This window comes from Anoplopoma fimbria, chromosome 7, assembly GCF_027596085.1.
Source record: "Anoplopoma fimbria isolate UVic2021 breed Golden Eagle Sablefish chromosome 7, Afim_UVic_2022, whole genome shotgun sequence".
NCBI lineage: Eukaryota > Metazoa > Chordata > Actinopteri > Perciformes > Anoplopomatidae > Anoplopoma > Anoplopoma fimbria.
This window is the reverse complement of record NC_072455.1, coordinates 13,481,884-13,499,508: the sequence shown is the minus strand read 5'-3', so window position 1 is coordinate 13,499,508 and position 17,625 is coordinate 13,481,884. Positions and strand designations below refer to the sequence as shown.

The following is a 17,625-nucleotide window of genomic DNA, read 5'->3' as shown; positions in this document are numbered from 1 at the left end:
ATGTTGGAAATGTTTCCTCTCCATGGAATCATCGTGAAGACTCGGTAGACAAGCTGAAAATAAATGTATTTGACTGCTTCAGTTGTGAGTCAGTGGAGGCTGATGAGGCATCATGTGTTGTAGCCCTCAATTGTTTCAAAATAGGGGAAGTTTTATTGCCATGGTGAGAGGATTTATTTTTTGGGCTTTTGCATCACATTTACATGATTACTCAACAATTCACTTCCATCAAGAGCCTTAAGTATCTCATCCTGCTCCGCCATGTAGTCCTTTGGTAACTCTATTTCATTAAAGATGATTTCTTTCACACAGGTAAACCCCAAAGACCTGGACACCAAGTTCGCCTACATCCAGGTGACCTTCGTCAAGGCTTACTTTGAGGAGAAGGAGGCACCCGAGAAGAAGACCGACTTTGAGAAGTGCCACAACATCAACCGCTTCGTGTTCGAGACGCCGTACACGCTGTCGGGCAAAAAACACGGCGGTGTGGAGGAGCAGTGCAAGAGGAGGAGTGTGCTCACAAGTACGTGGCTTCCCCCATCCATTTCCTTGCAGTTTGTTACATTGGCATGCTAGTGCTAACCAGTTTTTCCTGCCCTCTTTACCTCTTTACCTCCAGCTGTAAACACCTTCCCGTATGTGAAGAAGCGCGTGGAGGTGCTGGGGGAGAAGCAAGTGGAGCTCAAGCCGGTGGAGGTGGCCATAGATGAGATGAAGGCGCGAACGGCAGAGTTGACCAAACTCTGCTCCAGCCAGGAGGTGGACATGATCCAACTGCAGCTCAAACTGCAGGGCTGCGTCTCTGTGCAGGTAAAAGTCCCCGTCACTCAGAGACACAGCGAGGTGAAAGATAAAATATAATAGTAAAAATGATAATAACTGCTGCATGGCAAATGTACGGAAGCCCTGAGGAATTCTGGTGATCCACTTTCCTAGTCTAAATTGTTTTTTCCCCTGTGTTTATGATGAGATCAGGTGGTAAGAAAAAAAATTTAACATTTTTTTATAAAGATCATTATCCTTTGAAAAAGTATTTTTTGTCATGGCAAAACTTTTTTCCGACCTGTTGTTACGTCATAAAGAAGGTAGAGAAATCTTTTTCGATCAGACTTAGAAAACAGATCAACAGATTTTTTTTCTCCCGTCTTTCAGGTCTTCCAGGTCTTCCAGGTCTTCCGTACAAATCACCCACTTTTATTTTTTATTAGTCAAACTTGGCCAGACATGGCATCATGTGACCTCTGAGTGACATTCAAAAGCACAAATGTTAACGTGCCGATGGTAATCTGTGCACAGATCAGAGTAAAGGAATGCTTAACACTTTCGGACGTGTTTTGTTGCAGGTGAATGCAGGTCCCATGGCCTATGCCAGGGCATTCTTGGATGACAGTAAATCCAACCAGTCTGGCATCAAGAAAGTGAAAGACCTTAAGGACATTTTCAGGTGCCGTTTGTTCTTGTTGATTCTCATTTGCATTTATTCTGTGGATTACCTTGATGTTCCTTCTTTCTCATTTCTGGTGAACAAGGGAAAAGATAAGTGTTAATTTAAATTTGTTATTAAGTTTTTCCTTTTAATTTCTGATAATTGCAGGCGTTTTGTCCAGGCTTGCAGTATAGCTCTGGACATAAATGAGCGTCTTATCAAAGAGGACCAGTTTGAGTACCATGAGGGCCTGAAGGCCAACTTCAAGGACATGGTAAAGGAGCTATCTGACATCATCCACGAGCAGGTACTTAAACCTTTTCTGGGGAACTTCAGTGTACCATTACACCCCTGTAACACAAACGTTTAGTTCTGCTTTGATGTGCAGTTGGTCACAAAGGTTGCTGCAGTGGCCTGGAAGATGCAACATGACAAAATGAAAGTTCAATGAAATTAAGCCAATGTAAAAATAATTTCTCACTTAGTAGTATCTCGCCCAGCAGAAGGTTTTGATTTTATGTGTCTTGACCCAAGTACAGCAGAGGTTGATAAAATGTTGTTTCTGGGGCCCTCAGGATTAGAAAAATGACATTTAGAAAATTCAACAGCAATATAAATGTTCCTGTTGCTCTGGGTAATCATCAGACCTCACAGTAATAAAGTTATCATTGGATCTACTTATATATTTCAAAGTCACTTTAGATATCTCAAAAACTGGACACATACAACCAGAACCATTTGTATGGCTAGATACTACAAGCAGTAAGTGACGAAATCTTTGGGTTTTTTTTGTAATTTGGATGGTGTGAGCCTTTATAGGTGCTGAATTCCAAAATCAGAGCATTTTGAGGGATTGTCTCCACACAGCTCTCAACATGGCCAGACTGAGCCGGCGTAATCATCGTAGCCAATGTAACACCTTCAAGATGATGTTTAAGGTCACTTTAGTGACAATTAGCTCGTTTAAAACTATTACTGTTGCATTCCACTCATCCACGCTCCATTTAAAAAGGCATGTTAAAGGGATTCTCATCCACTGAGCCATGTGTGAAATCAGTAAGATAAGATAAGATAATCCTTTATTAGTCCCACAGCGGGAAAATTTGCAAACAATGAAAAAACGTGACAAGTCAAACTTTGAATACATACGAATCATCATTAACTCTTTGAATTCTTGTGTACATCGCCATGTTTCCTCCATCAACAACTACATACACAAAGCAAAATTGTGAAAACATTTTTGTTTCATGTATTTATTTCACTGTACCCATAATTCCTTTATTGCTCTGTGAGACATCCTAATGAATAGGTAACAGAGCAACAAGCAGTAAACTTTTATCTAGAGCCATTATCTCCACATCAACCCTGCTGGCTCCATTTCATAAAAGTAAGCCTGATTTCATAAAGACTTTGGCCTAATGTTTCTAGAAGCTTTCAGAGCCGTTAATGTAGTTGTGGCTCTCAAAAATAGAACAACTCACTGATTCTTCTTGATGATGTGACTTGGGAGTGAGTCATAATGAGTTGCGGGAGCTGTTTGACATCCTGGAATGAATAAAAAACTGATTTCCTCTTCAACATTTCCTGGAAAAATTGTTTCCATCACCACGCACTCATCTGCTCTTAAAATCTTTGTCAATAGAATTGAGCTGATTCTCCCGAGGGGAACCATGTCTGTATGTGCTGTAATATTATGCTGCAATAATTTTACAGAGAGGAACTACTTCACTGTTCCTCAATGATAATGTATACTTTGTTCTCCTCCCATCAGTAGAATGTGTTATGGCTGTGTTGCAGCAGGATTATTCCACATGCTGACACTTGATATCACTTTAGCTGCTCTGATTTTAACCAAACTAACTGGTCTGCCTCTTTCCTTCCATTGTGCTGGCCTTAAGCTTTAAGGAAAAACAGGTAATGTGTTCACGAAGTGTGTTAAAGTGACATTTGTATTTTTTGTCCTTTTTGAAACCCATTCATTCTCAATAAGCACCTTAGTAGTTCATTTCTTTCAGACAGTTTATGTTAAATGCAAATCATAATCTTAAGACATAAACAAAAAATAAAGCATCAATCAAAAATGGGGAGTCTGCAGAAATAGGTGATTCATTACTTTTTGAATGAAAAGAGAATGAATCTAGCAAATTCAGCAAGTTAAAATGCATTCAAAAAGAACAAGACATTCAGAGGATGAAAGTCCTTTTCGACAAAAAGCTCTGAGACATGATTGTGGCCGACACTGGCACCAAAAAACAATGCAAATGACAGAAGCCATAATCAAATTATGTTTACATACACAGTAGTGCCTGGAACATTTGCATGGCCCCACATGTAAAAACTACATCCTGGTGATAGATCTACTGCTACCTCACTTGTTCCAAAACAAACGAAGACGGCTGCCTTGTGTCGAGTCTAGTAGTAGTTGTCGTAGTGGCCAAATCCCTCTCCTCTGGAGCATAGAAGACGAAGAATTCTGTCTTCTGGAACTGAAAGAAACTAAATGTTCTGCATGGACCGGAGGTTAAATGTATTGATCCGTTTAAATCGGCAGCAGATTAATTGCAGGATGTTGCCGTCCCACCAAAAGTCAGCCATAAACAGAAGTTGTCTTATCAACTGCTGACAGAGGCGATAGAGAAATTATGAAAACAAGGCCGTTGAACTAGCACAAATGACTAGAATGAGAACCGATGAAACTAAAGCAACAATAAGTCGTATAAAAATAACTTCATTGCGAGACGGTCGCATTTCAGATTGTGGCCTTCATCAGACGAAGGATACAATACGATATAACTTATTGTCAGTTTATGCTGAAATTCATATTATTCAATCCTTATGTAGTTCCTTTCAAGAAATGGAGATACAAGTTACACAGATGACACTTCCCAGTCGTACAAAATACATTCAAACAGTCATGAAAAATAAACACATCACATGATATCCTCTGGATTCTCATCTCATTAAGCATCTCGCTCATTTCTGAAGGACCACTTTATAACTTATAACCATTTATTTTTATTATGTATCTTTTTAAATGTTGCCTTTGATGTGAGAAGAGGAGGAAGTGCTGACGTCACCAAGATCAAATAGTTCTCTCCTTGCTTTGTACTTTCAACCTACTGTACATAGTTTTAATAGCTGTCTCAGGTGAAAGTGCTAACTTCTTAAACAAGTGGGACAACATGAATCCAATAATAACAATGTTTAATGATTCACTTTGTAGAACTTTACATGTACTGCTGTAAACACAGTGTCCTGAAATATGATCACATTGGACGCCTGGTGCCCAGATTTATTCAGTGATTCAAACAGAACGATGATCAAAAGAATGAATTGAAGCAACATGCAAAGAAAGAATGTGTGCAAACCACCCAGACATCAGAGGAATACTTTCCAGTTCCAAAAACAAAGTGACTCGAGGGCAACATGAGTTTACATGCAGCGACTAGGACTACTTTGTGGACACGCTCATGTTTGTTGAGAGTTCATTTTAAAATATTTATTTGCATTTCATTGTACAAACAACAGTCACTCACTGTACATTCAGCTTCTGTATTATGTTGATCCATATCTCACAGTGTGAGGAGTTTTCTACACGCGTGTGTGCGTGTGCGTGCGTGCGTGTGTGTGTGTGTGTGACACCCTCTGCATTTATGCGTGAACTGTGTTTTGCTTTGACTCCAGATCTACCAGGAGGATATGATGCGCTCGCTGTTGCAAAACTCCCTCCATGTGTTTCGTGCCATCAGCGGGACGTCCACCAACCTGGGTTGACCTCTGTCCCACATGTGCACCCTCTCACCTCTCCCCTAAGGACCTGAACTGGGTGAGGGGGGGCTCCCAGCTTCACGTCCGCCCAGCTTCGCTTGCCAAAAACCAGCCCGTGGTGAGGATGCCATCAGGCCATCTTCAGTTCCTCTGCTGTACGCGCAGTACTGTGGATGGTCGGGCTGAAAGATTGAAGGAGTTGGATCATATTCAAACCACAGCAGCAGTATTTCAGAGAATGTATCACAGCAGCAACACCAACTAAATGTCATTATGTTAGGTTTAGGCTTTCTGATGAGTCATGCCAGGTTGCACTTTGTTATTTCTAACTTTGTGACAAACTGCAGGAATGACTTTTGTTTTTTCAAAGGTAGACACTGTACTAAAGCAATTATTTTTTTCTGTCCACTCCCTCTACCACGTTGCCCTTCAGATCTATGCAGAACATCACACTCTCTCCATAATTTGTTTTTACTACTCAAGTCGACTTTAAGAAGACAGCAGCATCTTCTCGTTGTCCCGCAGTGTTTCGTTTGGCCAGGTTTTTGCGTCATGCCAGCAGGCTGAGCAATATCCAGACCCAACAGCAAAGCATTGAGATACTCAGTCAAGCCAAGAAGGTTTTATAGGCAGGCCGCACATTCCAGTCAGGCTGTGATAAACAGATAAGTGACGCCTAAAGAGCAGCAGCTTAAAGTGAGCGTCAGTCCAAAGTTACTGCCCGGTTTGTTTTAATGACAAATGCCTTCTCAGTGAGTTCCACAGTTAAAGAAAGGACAGACCTCAGGGTTGCATCGGAGCTCTGTGATAAAGCTCTTAAGAAGGGTTTGCTTAGTTCAAAAGTAGCTCAATTACATTGTGAATGTAAAAAAAAAAACCTGAATCTTTCGGTGATAACAATGTCCTGTTAGAGGTAATAAATAATGTCGTACCAGAGAAGAAAAGATCATTTTTACAAATTCTGTCAGCTTTAGAACAATCAGTGAAAGGAAGTTCTCTATATAGGCTCATCATGTGAAAGCGGGACAGGCTGATCCCAGCGCTGTATGAGGAAGTGAAGAGCTCCTCACATGTGGGTTAAGATCCAGTGCCTTTGTGCTTCACCTTCTGAAAAGACTCCCCCATCTCAAGTAATAAGACCGTCATCACACGCTGGTTATTTACAGTATTTCACAAGTGCTACACTGTAATTAGCAGATAGATGAATAATATTTAAGCAAATTGTACATATTTGGTTGCCATGCTGTAAAGTGAATTCTGCATCCTTGTATGTTTGTACGTACTGTATTTATATTTGTAACATTTTGGACTTCTGTCCAATCTGTCCTAGCAGAGAGATTTTTTTTTTTTTTAGCATTTTTAATTGCATTGTGTACTGAGCTGCGGCTGCTTGTCAAACTAACTTTGTAAAGTCATTTTCCAATAAAACCTGGAGAAAAGAAACTATCGAGACTGATCAATTGGTTCTTGACCTCGGAGAGAGCAGATGATCAATCTCACCACAAGGTCCATTCAGTCCGTCATTGCTTAGACCAGTGGTTCTCAACCTTTTTTCAGTGATGTACCCCCTGTGAAATACTTTTTTAGCCATGTACCCCCTAACCAGCGCAAAGCATTTTTGGTTGAAAAAAAGATGTAATACTAAGCGCTCTGCCATCAGTGTCTGATTTATTAAACTGTCAACACTGACGATTGCATTGTTGCATTAAATTCAGTTTATGAAGTTACACTTATATTTTATTGAATATTTATTAAATAACAATTTTTAAAGGATTTTTGAATGGATGCTAATTTTAAATATATTTTTAAAAAATCTCACGTACCCCCTGGAGTGCCTTCACGTACCCCCAGGGGTACACGTACCCCCATTTGAGAACCACTGGCTTAGACCTTTCACCAAATCTTCCTCTGTACATGTTGCCAGGTTGCCATGGAATTCAATCTCAACTTTGAAGCCAACATAAACGAGGAATCCTTAAAATGCCATTTTCAATGACATCTGTACAAATCCATCTGTCTCCCGATAGCTTTTTCCCAAAACAAAAAAAAATATTTTGTCAAGGGAACCAGTGCAACGCTGACTTCCAGAGTTGCCCTTAAAAATATATGTCATCCCTGCAGCACTCTATGTATGAAAAACAGGATGCATTTTGGGTAGTGTAGGATCTAGCATTTGTGGAACTGTACGGATACTACAGGGCTAAAAGGCAGGACATCTTAGCCTCTGCTTAGTTGATTTCAACCGCTCTTCTCTTTAATCCCGTGTGAGGCCCCCCCCCCCCAACTTTATGACTAACTTTATACAAAATCACTGGAGAACCCCTTTAAGATTTTCAGGTGTTTGGAACTAAACCAAACTATGAAAAGCTGCCTCGGACCGCAATGAATGTCATCTTGTAAGACAGTGGTTCTCAAATGGGGGTACGTGTACCCCTGGGGGCAGGGGCGCCGCTAGGGATTTTGGGCCCCATGAAAAGAGTCTTTACAGGGCCCCCAACACAGCGGCAAAATTTTTTGATGCTATTTTACATACAATTATGCATTTTAATGGTATTTTTGACTATCATTACCATATTTGTGAAAGAAGAACATGACAGTTGACATGTACAGTAGGGGAAGAACTGAGCACTCTGAATACAATGGAATTCATTTTGAGTCATTTATTTGCTGCACCACTGATTCTTAAATTGGAAATAAACTCTTCCATGAAAAAATAGCAATTATAATCAGTGGAGAGAAAAAAATCTCAGCAAAAACAAAAACGCCATCAGAATACAAAATGGCCATATATGTGATTATATGTTAGTTAATAACTTAGTGTCATTATTTTTTCTGTATTATAATTTCATCATCATTAGGGGCCTCTCTGGGCCCCCCTCCATCATGGGCCCCTAGAATCCGTCTCCTTTACCCCCCCTTTTCGGCGCCCCTGCCTGGGGGTACGTGAAGGCACTCCAGGGGGTACTTGAGATTTTTAAAGAATATATTTAAAATTAGCATCCATTCAAAAATCCTTTCAAAATAGTTATTTAATAAATATTCAATAAAATATAAGTGTAAGTTCATGAACTGAATTCAATGCCACAATGCAATCGTCAGTGTTGACAGTTTAATAAATCAGACACTGATGGCACAGCGCTTAGTATTACATCTTTTTTTCAACCAAACATTCTTTGCGCTGGTTAGGGGGTACATCACTGAAAAAAGGTTGAGAACCACTGTTGTAAGAGGTATTGGTACGTGAAAACGTGCCCAGTCATTTGTACAGTGGATCAAGCTTGTCGTTCAACTTAAAAGTGTAGCAGAAAATAATACAGATCAAATATGTTTCCTAGTATGTTTCCTCTGTATGTTTCCTAGTATGTTTCCTCTGTATGTTTCCTAGTATGTTTCCTCTGTATGTTTCCTAGTATGTTTCCTCTGTATGTTTCCTAGTATGTTTCCTCTGTATGTTTCCTAGTATGTTTCCTAGTATGTTTCCTAGTATGTTTCCTCTGTATGTTTCCTAGTATGTTTCCTCTGTATGTTTCCTCTGTATGTTTCCTAGTATGTTTCCTCTGTATGTTTCCTAGTATGTTTCCTCTGTATGTTTCCTCTGTATGTTTCCTAGTATGTTTCCTCTGTATGTTTCCTAGTATGTTTCCTCTGTATGTTTCCTAGTATGTTTCCTCTGTATGTTTCCTAGTATGTTTCCTCTGTATGTTTCCTAGTATGTTTCCTCTGTATGTTTCCTAGTATGTTTCCTCTGTATGTTTCCTAGTATGTTTCCTCTGTATGTTTCCTCTGTATGTTTCCTAGTATGTTTCCTCTGTATGTTTCCTAGTATGTTTCCTCTGTATGTTTCCTAGTATGTTTCCTCTGTATGTTTCCTAGTATGTTTCCTAGTATGTTTCCTCTGTATGTTTCCTAGTATGTTTCCTCTGTATGTTTCCTAGTATGTTTCCTAGTATGTTTCCTCTGTATGTTTCCTAGTATGTTTCCTCTGGCCTCGTGTCCTCAGTTTGTACATTCTGTGCTGTGTGCTGCTGCATGAACCCATTAGCATACAGTTAATCAGCTTATTGATTCACAGACTCATTTGGAGCCTGACGACTTCCTGGAGACTCGGATGGACACTTGTGGTTTTCTGACATTTAACACTTTAGATCTGCCTTCCTTAAGAGGGCCACGCGTTTAACCCTTCACCGCTGGGTGTTGTGGGACGGTTGGACGATGACACTGCTACTGTTGGGAAGAGGTTTGGCATTCCCACTGGGTTACCGCCCACTCTCAGAGGCTCCGCCCCCTGTTCCCGGTAGACACCGCGAAGCCACACAGCGAGATAATCAAAGTGCTGGCGGACGCTCTCTCTCTCTTCCTTCCCCTTTCCCTTGGTGTTTTCCCCTCTTTTTTTTGTTCGTCATAGACTAAAGGACGTCTGTATTTTTTTGTCTATGTTGTGACATTAACTGTCACAAGATATTTTATTTTTGGACTCTGCTACGTGAGGATCAGGGAGCTGAAGCTGAGGACAACATGACTTTTACTGCGGACTTTTTGACGTTCCTGACATTTACCTCCGTCGTAATGGTGTGCCATTGCACAACAGGTAATTATCCCTCCATTACCCGGCACCTTCGTTATAATCAGACCGTATTTGAGCGCGATAAATAAGGGTTTTCGTTTACAACACAGCTGATCTCAAAGTTCAATTAGCAGGCGCACTTTAAACCCTTTGGATCTGCATTTATTGTCAACTTTTTAAAGAGCTATAAACCCTCAGACTTGTCATTCTGGATGTTTTCCCATTTTTTTCTATGCTGCTATGTTTATGATCTAACAAATAAGCCTCGGGGTTTTGGGCTACCTAGTCAGTAATAAGCGTTTGTACGTATGAATATGTAACCGTGATCAATACTTCAAAATCACGAATCAGACACACCTTTTCCGCGATGTTGAAAGATGAGGTTATTTTAAAAAAATAAAAAAGTCATACCATTACAAACACTATTTAAACGACATCTCCACACTCTCATAAAAAACTTTCTTGTTGAGCTTTAATGAAAATATAAATTCTGGTGCTCAAACACGGATTGTCGGCCTTGTTTTACAATCAGCGTTTAGCATGTTTAGATGTGATTGCGCCCCTATTTAAACATTACGGTGGCGGTGAAACCACACAAACGAAAGCTGAAGTTTGAGGTTTAAACCTATTATAGAATATATCTAACATGGGACTATTGTGACAAAACAGACAGATTTGACAAGTTTGTGAAAGTGGTTTCACAAAAGTGAACTCACATGGGATCTCTTTCGAGGATAAAAAAACAAAAACATTTGCGTTTCTTTTTTTTTGTTGGGAAATCTAGACAGTGGAGGCACCTGCAAACTTAGTTGGCGCTGGAGCTCAGACATTTCCATTAAATGAAATAACTTTCGAAGAAGTTAGTTGAAAATACCTTCAGCATATTTACTCACTTTATCACACTAATTTGAGAGAGATCAAGATACATTCACCTTTATTGTAAAAAACCTTTTCATCATTAGAAATGATAATGACTTCCTACTCTGATCCTCTCTATATCCATATGAAATAAACTCATTGTTTAAATTATTATGAGGGCGGTGTTTATGTTCCAAAACTCATTGTGTTTACATGGGATTTTATCTGGATTTTCAAAACATCATTACACTGACATTGTTTTTTTTTTTTGAATGTGGTCAAAGGAACTGACTATAATAGGAATCCATGATGGTTTTATTTAAGCTTCAAAGAGATAATTCTCATGACAGATGAAGAGCCATATTTCCTCTTGGAGACGGCTCACCAATCAAGTACCGTGCTTGTAAAATAGACGCGCAACAAAACCAAAAAATGTGCGTCAGTTTGGCCTGATTTTCGGCCCTATTAGTCTGTAGCGACTCAAGTTCAGATGAGAACGGAAGTGAATTGTAAAAAAGGAATTCATTGATTATTGGAGATATTATAAGATTATATATTTTATGATATATTATTTTAACAGTGTCATTTAATCAATCCTCAGGTGACACTGGTGGTGCAGCGCGCCGTCCTCCACCACCGACAGGTCTGTCATATGAATGGATCGACCCGTTCACTGTGAACGTGTCCTGGCAGAAGCCCAGCGGTCTGTCGGGGGGGAACGTCTCCTACCAATACAACCTGCTAGGAAACAAGGTTAAACTGGGTCTCTTGGGTTGGTTTGTTTGTTTGTTTGTTTGTTTGTTTGGCTGTTTGGCTGTGTGTGTGTGTGTGTTTTGACATTGGTTTCACATTGTGCAATTTTTTATTTTTTATTGTCTATTTATTTAATTGTTATGATTATGTATGCATTACTCTGTTCAATCATTGCTTTATTTATTTACTCACTGAGAAGAAAACAGTTTGGGCTGTTGAATGTAGATTATTACTAGGCCATAGGTTTTCTCTTTCTTCTGACACAAAAGCACTCACTTAAATACATCTTCTAAATACAGTATTATATACTCAATGGGCCTCATGCAAGACTCTCACTCAGACAGCTGCCTCAGGGTCTTTCTGCAGGTCTCTGTCAAGAATCATCCTCTGTAAAAACACCTGACAGCGTAATATCACCTGCTTTAAAGCTGTAGTATTCTCCCAACTTGTATCTCTGTGACTGCCACGTCTCCTTGAATTCTTCTCATGCTCATCATGGAGCTTTCGTAAGAGTTTTGGGATAAGACTACAAAAATGTTCTTGCACAAGGCCCATTGTCTAAATGCTAAAAAGGTAGTCACACATATAAACAAACAAACCTTGAATTACTGTGAAATCACAGTGATATATGTTGTTTAGATATGATCAACAAATGAATCAATGTTGTGCAAGCAGACCTCAATCCTCACTGGTTGGAGTGTTTCAGTATGTGGTATTATAACCGTCATTAGAGCCTGTGTTGTTTTTTTCCTCCAGAATGATCAGTGCACCCGCGGGACAAACCTTAAAGTGAACCTCCTCACTGAAGAGAGTGTCTCTGGTAGTTGGAACTATTCCATTCGTACAATTGTTGGCGGTAAATGCGATGGCAAACCAATTAGTAGCACCTTCGCTAACATCACCATTAAAACCGGGCCAAGAGGTAAGAAGCAGAAAGCTGTCAAGTGCGTCCAGGACGATGCCCTACAGTTATTTTTTTAATATGCTGCTTATGTGACGTCTTTGTTCTTGAACTCCACAGCTGAGGTAAAGGACATCAAATGTTTAATCTCCCCGAACATGAGCAAAATCAAGTGTTCCTGGACCCCAGTGAATCAGAAGTTGAAGCTCTTCTATAGGTGAGAATTACAGCAATAGGGAATAGAGGTGATCCTGTATGCCTCCAGTGCTGTGCAGTAAAGTTTTTAATGGTGTTCTGAAGGAAGAATTGTTTTAACCTGCCCCGTAAAGCTCTGTTAACACGAGGAACATCAGGGAAATCATAGAGAGCTGATGTTAGTAGGTAGGAGGTAATCTGTGGGCTTTATGAACATCTTGTGGCGACTGAAGGAATTGCAGAAGCATGTGTGTTTTCAGCAGCCAGCCTTCCCTTAATCCCAATTTCTCTGATCACCTGTCCATCATGTCATTGCAGGATTTGTGGAATATCTGAGGAACATATGAAAGATTTAAGAGAGTGCAATCTCTATTACGTCGATGCAATGAGGCGTGGCTGCTGGCTGGAAGCTGATGCCATAAAAGATATCTGCTTGCTTTTCAAGACTGACACTGGATCTAGCACCTTTAAACTTGCACCCAGTCAGTGTTACCTCCAATAGTTCATTATGCATTGTGAAAATAAATGTCACACATTTGCTATTAAAATATTTTTTCTGCAAAGTGCAAGTAAGAAAGACTTTTATATATATATATATATATATATATATATATGTTTTTCTCATTTGACACTTCCTCAGTGATAGAGCCCCCAGCGTTGAGCGTCAAAGAAGAAGGAGATAAGCTCAAACTGAGCTGGAGGCATCCAAAGTTCGGTTGCATCTGGAACTACAGTGTCTGCACCAAGAAATGCGGTTACTCTGAGGTAAGTAGTTATATTTTACTGTTTAGCCTAGAATTCGGAAGTCAAAAAGTTTCTCTACACCTGACAGAGTGCAACACTGTGCTTTTGTGTGCTTACTATTTTAGGAGTGCCAGAACTTCATTACAAAAAATGATTCTATGTTCATACCCTACGATAAAAGCTGCCGTTATGAGTTCTGGTCCAGCGTCAGGACTGACGATTATTGCCCGTCATTTTCCAGCGATCGTGGCCAAGTTGTAATTCATGGTAAGTGTCTAACCAATTATACTATCACTGATTTCTCAGTTTATTAAGTGCACTAAGACAAGATCGACATCAAGTCTGTCAATACTAAATGACCTATGGAGGTGGACATTTTTTTGCAGAGTATATTTGTCTTAGGATCCCTTGATTTGAATGCTTCAGTGCTCTACATTATTTTCTTCACCGGGTACTTTTCACTTTATTAAAAACAATGGAATAGATGTCAACTCATTCAGGATTTAAATTCCCCTTGTTCTTGTCAGAAAATTTGACAAAATAGATCCTGATGCAAAAACTGTGTGTTTGGCTGGTAAGAGTGTGTCAGATATCAGAAGGACTTTGTCCCACAGGAACAGCTAGAAAGGGAGGAAGTGAGTAACAGTATCGGTTGCCATCAGTTGTTACCCATCATAAATAACTGCACTTAAATATTGTGTTATTGTTTGGTACAGGCCATCTCTGCTTTTCCTATTCTGTTAGAGCCAGGTTTGGCATAGGTGAAAAAAGTATTCACATCCTTTATTTAACAAAAGTCCTAAAGCCACACTGTGAAAAGAAACTGTTAGTCCTGTATTCAAAGTATGTATCAGCAAAATGCACTTACAATGGAAAAGTAAAAGTATTCACAGTGCAGTAAAATGTTCCCTTTCAGTGTATTACTGTTACATGTGATGGTTCTGGATTAATATTACTGCTGCATTAACACTTAATCCTTCAATTAGTCTGAAAAAAATCAAGTGCAAAATCAGCCCATCTGGAGCTGCGTGGTTTTCACTAGACAGGAAGGGTATGAGAATCTGACACATCTAGTTAATTAAAAAGTAAGATATTTCCTCTGAGGTGTAGCGGAGTAAAGGTATCAAGTTGCATAAAATAGACATACTCAAGTACATTTAAAGTACCTTTTAATTAGTTTTCAAGTACTGTACTTGAATAAATGTACTTAGTTACATTCCACCACTAATGCTTGGAGTCTTTTCCGCACATACAAATTATTAACCGTTGCTTTTTATGAGAAAAAAAGAAGTTGACTTTGAATGTAACTATTGCCTTAACACTTTGTATTGCTTACGTGTATGCTGCAACACTTTTCCATGATTTTGCATCACTGCAGGTACTAATAAGCCTGCTGACGAGTCGCTGACCGTGGTTGCCATCGTCCTCCCGATCATCCTGTCCGTCTGCATCTTTCTGTCCTGCTACTGCTTCAGCAGGTATGTTTTGCACACAGCACGACAGGCCGACGGTACAAAGTACATTTCTTGGTGCCCAACTTTCTTTACACAAACATATCGCAATATATTTTAAGAGTAGATACCGTAAAGCTTACCTCTGTGCAATGCAATTGGAGATGTGCAATGATGAAAACATGAGATCATTGCAACACAGGAAGTTGCCTTGCACTTTTAACTGCCCTTGACTTCTTTGGAGCGCTGCACCCTAAGGCACAGGTGGGTAGTGTTTTAGGTGGAGCTGCTATAAAAAGTAAAGTGTCATAAAAGAATGTCAGTGGTGCTCCAAGTCATTTAGGGTTTTTAAATATCCCTGCAGAAATGTTTTAATAACCATGTAAATGCTCTACTTTAATTAATAATTTGCATCTGATATGGTTTTTAAATGTAAAATTCCCCCCAAAATTCTGCATTTTTGTTTTTGTTTTTTTGAGAGTAAAAAAAACACCTGCCTGTTGCCATATTCTAGATATTGCGTTGTGTTGTTAGAAACATTGTGTGCTGGTTGTGCTGATTTATGCCATTGTGTCCGTTTGCAGGCACAGCGCCATAATTTGCCCCGTCATTCCAGATCCTTCAGCGATATTCAAGGAAATGATGATGAACGGAAACAAAGAAATTACGGTATGTTTTCGGGGGGGAAACACAACAAAGAAATGTGTATGCTCTGCCCACAATCACTCATCACACTGTTCTGTTTTTCCAGCCCACAACAGGGGGACTGTACACGCCGGTGCCAGAGCCTGTTGAATCCTGCAAAGTGGACCCTGTAACAGATATCATTGTCCCGCTGAACTTGTGACATGTATGTGTACTCTGCAAAGCCTGCAGTGCAGCTTGACGGGCATTATGTGCAAATTCATCAAGGAATGTTTTTTATAAAGCCTCTTGCACGTCTGACTGGTGGTGGTGAGGAGTGACCTGAGCTGCACCTCATGTGCTGGAAACAAGGGAGCAGCTACTCTTCATCACTATTCCTGGAAACATACAAACTACCACAACAGTTTCCAGTACCGCGAGTGATTCATCTGCTATTCAGTAACTCTCTAAGCTGGTGCACATATACTGGATAAGGAAATTAACTGAATCCTTGGAGCGGCCTTCAGCCACCAGGTTGTGGACCCGGAAATACAAACAGGGCAAGAAGGTTTGCCATGCCCTGACTGCCGGTATGACTGCCGACATGGCAGCTAGACAATGGGCAGAAAGCAATAAGTGGGAAGCACATACTTCTATAATCTAGGGATCCCTAAACAGTTCATACAATAGTCAAATCTGTATTTTGAAAGTCTGGCCCATGGTGTTAAGGCTTTCCAACCTTTTTCCACAACTTGTTTTGGCAAGAGAATACAGTTGAGGCACCGGAGTACAAGTTAGATGGGTAACAACTTGACTTTCCTGTTGGTTTTGGTGTCTGCTTACTCATTGACGCACCCAAATCCAAAATACCTTATCACCGTTAGTCACACACACTCTTCTTACACTTTTCAGTCGGGTGTTTGTTGATGATTCTTGCTGCCTTCAAACAGAGAATAAAGGAAGAGAAAGTGAAACATGTTTTTGTTGCTTGGTTGTGATTGCCTGTAACTACCAAGGGAGCAGCTACTCTTCATCACTATTCCTGGAAACATACAAACTACCACAACAGTTTCCAGATAATGTTGGTGTATTTTATTGTCAGTGGGCTGGTCTGCTTCTGGATATGTTATTGTTTATCATTTCTAATAAAGTAGCCTGCAAAAATATCAACCCAAGTCCTAGTGTCCATGGCTTTATTAATGTGACTGCTTCATATTTATATCATGATACTATATAGATCTGTTTTAAACTGTGTATAATAATAATAATAATAATATTGAACAATCCATTTGGCTTCCATCCATTTTCCTTCCGCTTATCCGGGGCCGGGTCGCGGGGGCAGCAAGCTAAGGAGGGTCCTCCAGACGTCCTTCTCCCCAGCAACACTTTGCAGCTCCTCCTGGGGAACCCCGAGGCGTTCCCAGGCCAGACGAGATATATAATCTCTCCAGCGTGTTCTGGGTCTACCCCGGGGCCTCTCACCAGTTGGACGTGCCTGGAAAACCTCTAAAGGGAGGCGTCCAGGAGGCATCCTGATCAGATGCCCGAGCCACCTCAGCTGGCCCCTTTCGACGCGAAGGAGCAGCGGCTCTACTCCGAGCTCCCTCCGGATGTCTGAGCTCCTCACCCTATCTCTAAGGCTGAGCCCAGCCACCCTACGAAGGAAGCTCATTTCGGCCGCTTGTATTCGCAATCTCATTCTTTCGGTCACTACCCAAAGCTCATGACCATAGGTGAGGGTTGGAACGTAGATGGACTGGTAAATCGAGAGCTTTGCCTTTCGGCTCAGCTCCTTCTTCACCAAAACGGTCCGGTACAACGCCCGCATCACTGCTGACGCTGCACCGAACCGCCTGTCCATCTCCCGCTCCATTTTACTCGTGAATAAGAGTAAAATGGAGCGGCAAAAGAGTGCACCATGCATTTGACAGTATATCTCTTTAAACTCAGATCAAAATACAGTGAAATTGGGGGTACATTTTGTTATTTGACATATCATTTACTATATTTAATAAATAACTTTACCATGAATGTTAGATTTTTACAATACATTTTAATATAAAAAAATATATTTATTGCAAAAAATAAGTGAATGTAAAAAAGACTGTTGTCTTTATATATCTTATACAGAATGCAAACTGTAATAGCCATGCTCTTTACCAATCAGTACCTTTAAGACATTTGTCCCAAGTTAGCTTTTCCTCTAGGAGTAATGTTCCACCTTTCATAGAATGTATTACATATACAGCGGGTAAAATAAGTATTGAACACGTCACCATTTTTCTCAGTAAATATATTTCTAAAGGTGCTATTCACATGAAATGTTCACCAGATGTCAGTA

The 17,625-nt window shown here is 40.2% G+C and overlaps 2 protein-coding genes across 3 annotated transcripts in view; both read left to right on the top strand.

The window, feature by feature from the left end:
* dock11 (dedicator of cytokinesis 11) overlaps positions 1 to 6,627 on the top strand; it is a 61,114-nt gene extending 54,487 nt beyond the window's left edge. For both annotated transcript variants that reach the window (XM_054601489.1, XM_054601488.1), the window contains 5 exons: positions 313 to 523; positions 620 to 810; positions 1,344 to 1,444; positions 1,595 to 1,733; positions 5,111 to 6,627. In XM_054601489.1, coding sequence (XP_054457464.1) covers positions 313 to 523; positions 620 to 810; positions 1,344 to 1,444; positions 1,595 to 1,733; positions 5,111 to 5,200 — 732 coding nt within the window. In that variant the 3' untranslated portion in view covers positions 5,201 to 6,627. The remainder of the gene's footprint in view (positions 1 to 312; positions 524 to 619; positions 811 to 1,343; positions 1,445 to 1,594; positions 1,734 to 5,110) is intronic.
* A 2,859-nt stretch (positions 6,628 to 9,486) lies between these two features.
* On the top strand, positions 9,487 to 16,452 carry LOC129093469 (uncharacterized). Its single transcript, XM_054601496.1, has 10 exons — positions 9,487 to 9,782; positions 11,218 to 11,369; positions 12,126 to 12,291; positions 12,391 to 12,487; positions 12,784 to 12,947; positions 13,106 to 13,230; positions 13,335 to 13,476; positions 14,588 to 14,687; positions 15,245 to 15,329; positions 15,412 to 16,452. Exons 1-10 carry the CDS (start codon positions 9,710 to 9,712, stop codon positions 15,505 to 15,507), a joined length of 1,200 nt encoding a protein of 399 aa, XP_054457471.1. The 5' UTR covers positions 9,487 to 9,709; the 3' UTR covers positions 15,508 to 16,452.
* The last annotated feature ends 1,173 nt before the right edge of the window (positions 16,453 to 17,625 follow it).

Coding starts and splice junctions, on each gene's coding strand:
- LOC129093469 (XM_054601496.1), top strand. CDS start 9,710: ATGACTTTTACTGCGGACTTTTTGACGTTCCTGACATTTACCTCCGTC. Junction 11,370..12,125: donor ACAACCTGCTAGGAAACAAG/GTTAAACTGGGT, acceptor TTTTTCCTCCAG/AATGATCAGTGCACCCGCGG. Junction 15,330..15,411: donor ACGGAAACAAAGAAATTACG/GTATGTTTTCGG, acceptor CTGTTTTTCCAG/CCCACAACAGGGGGACTGTA.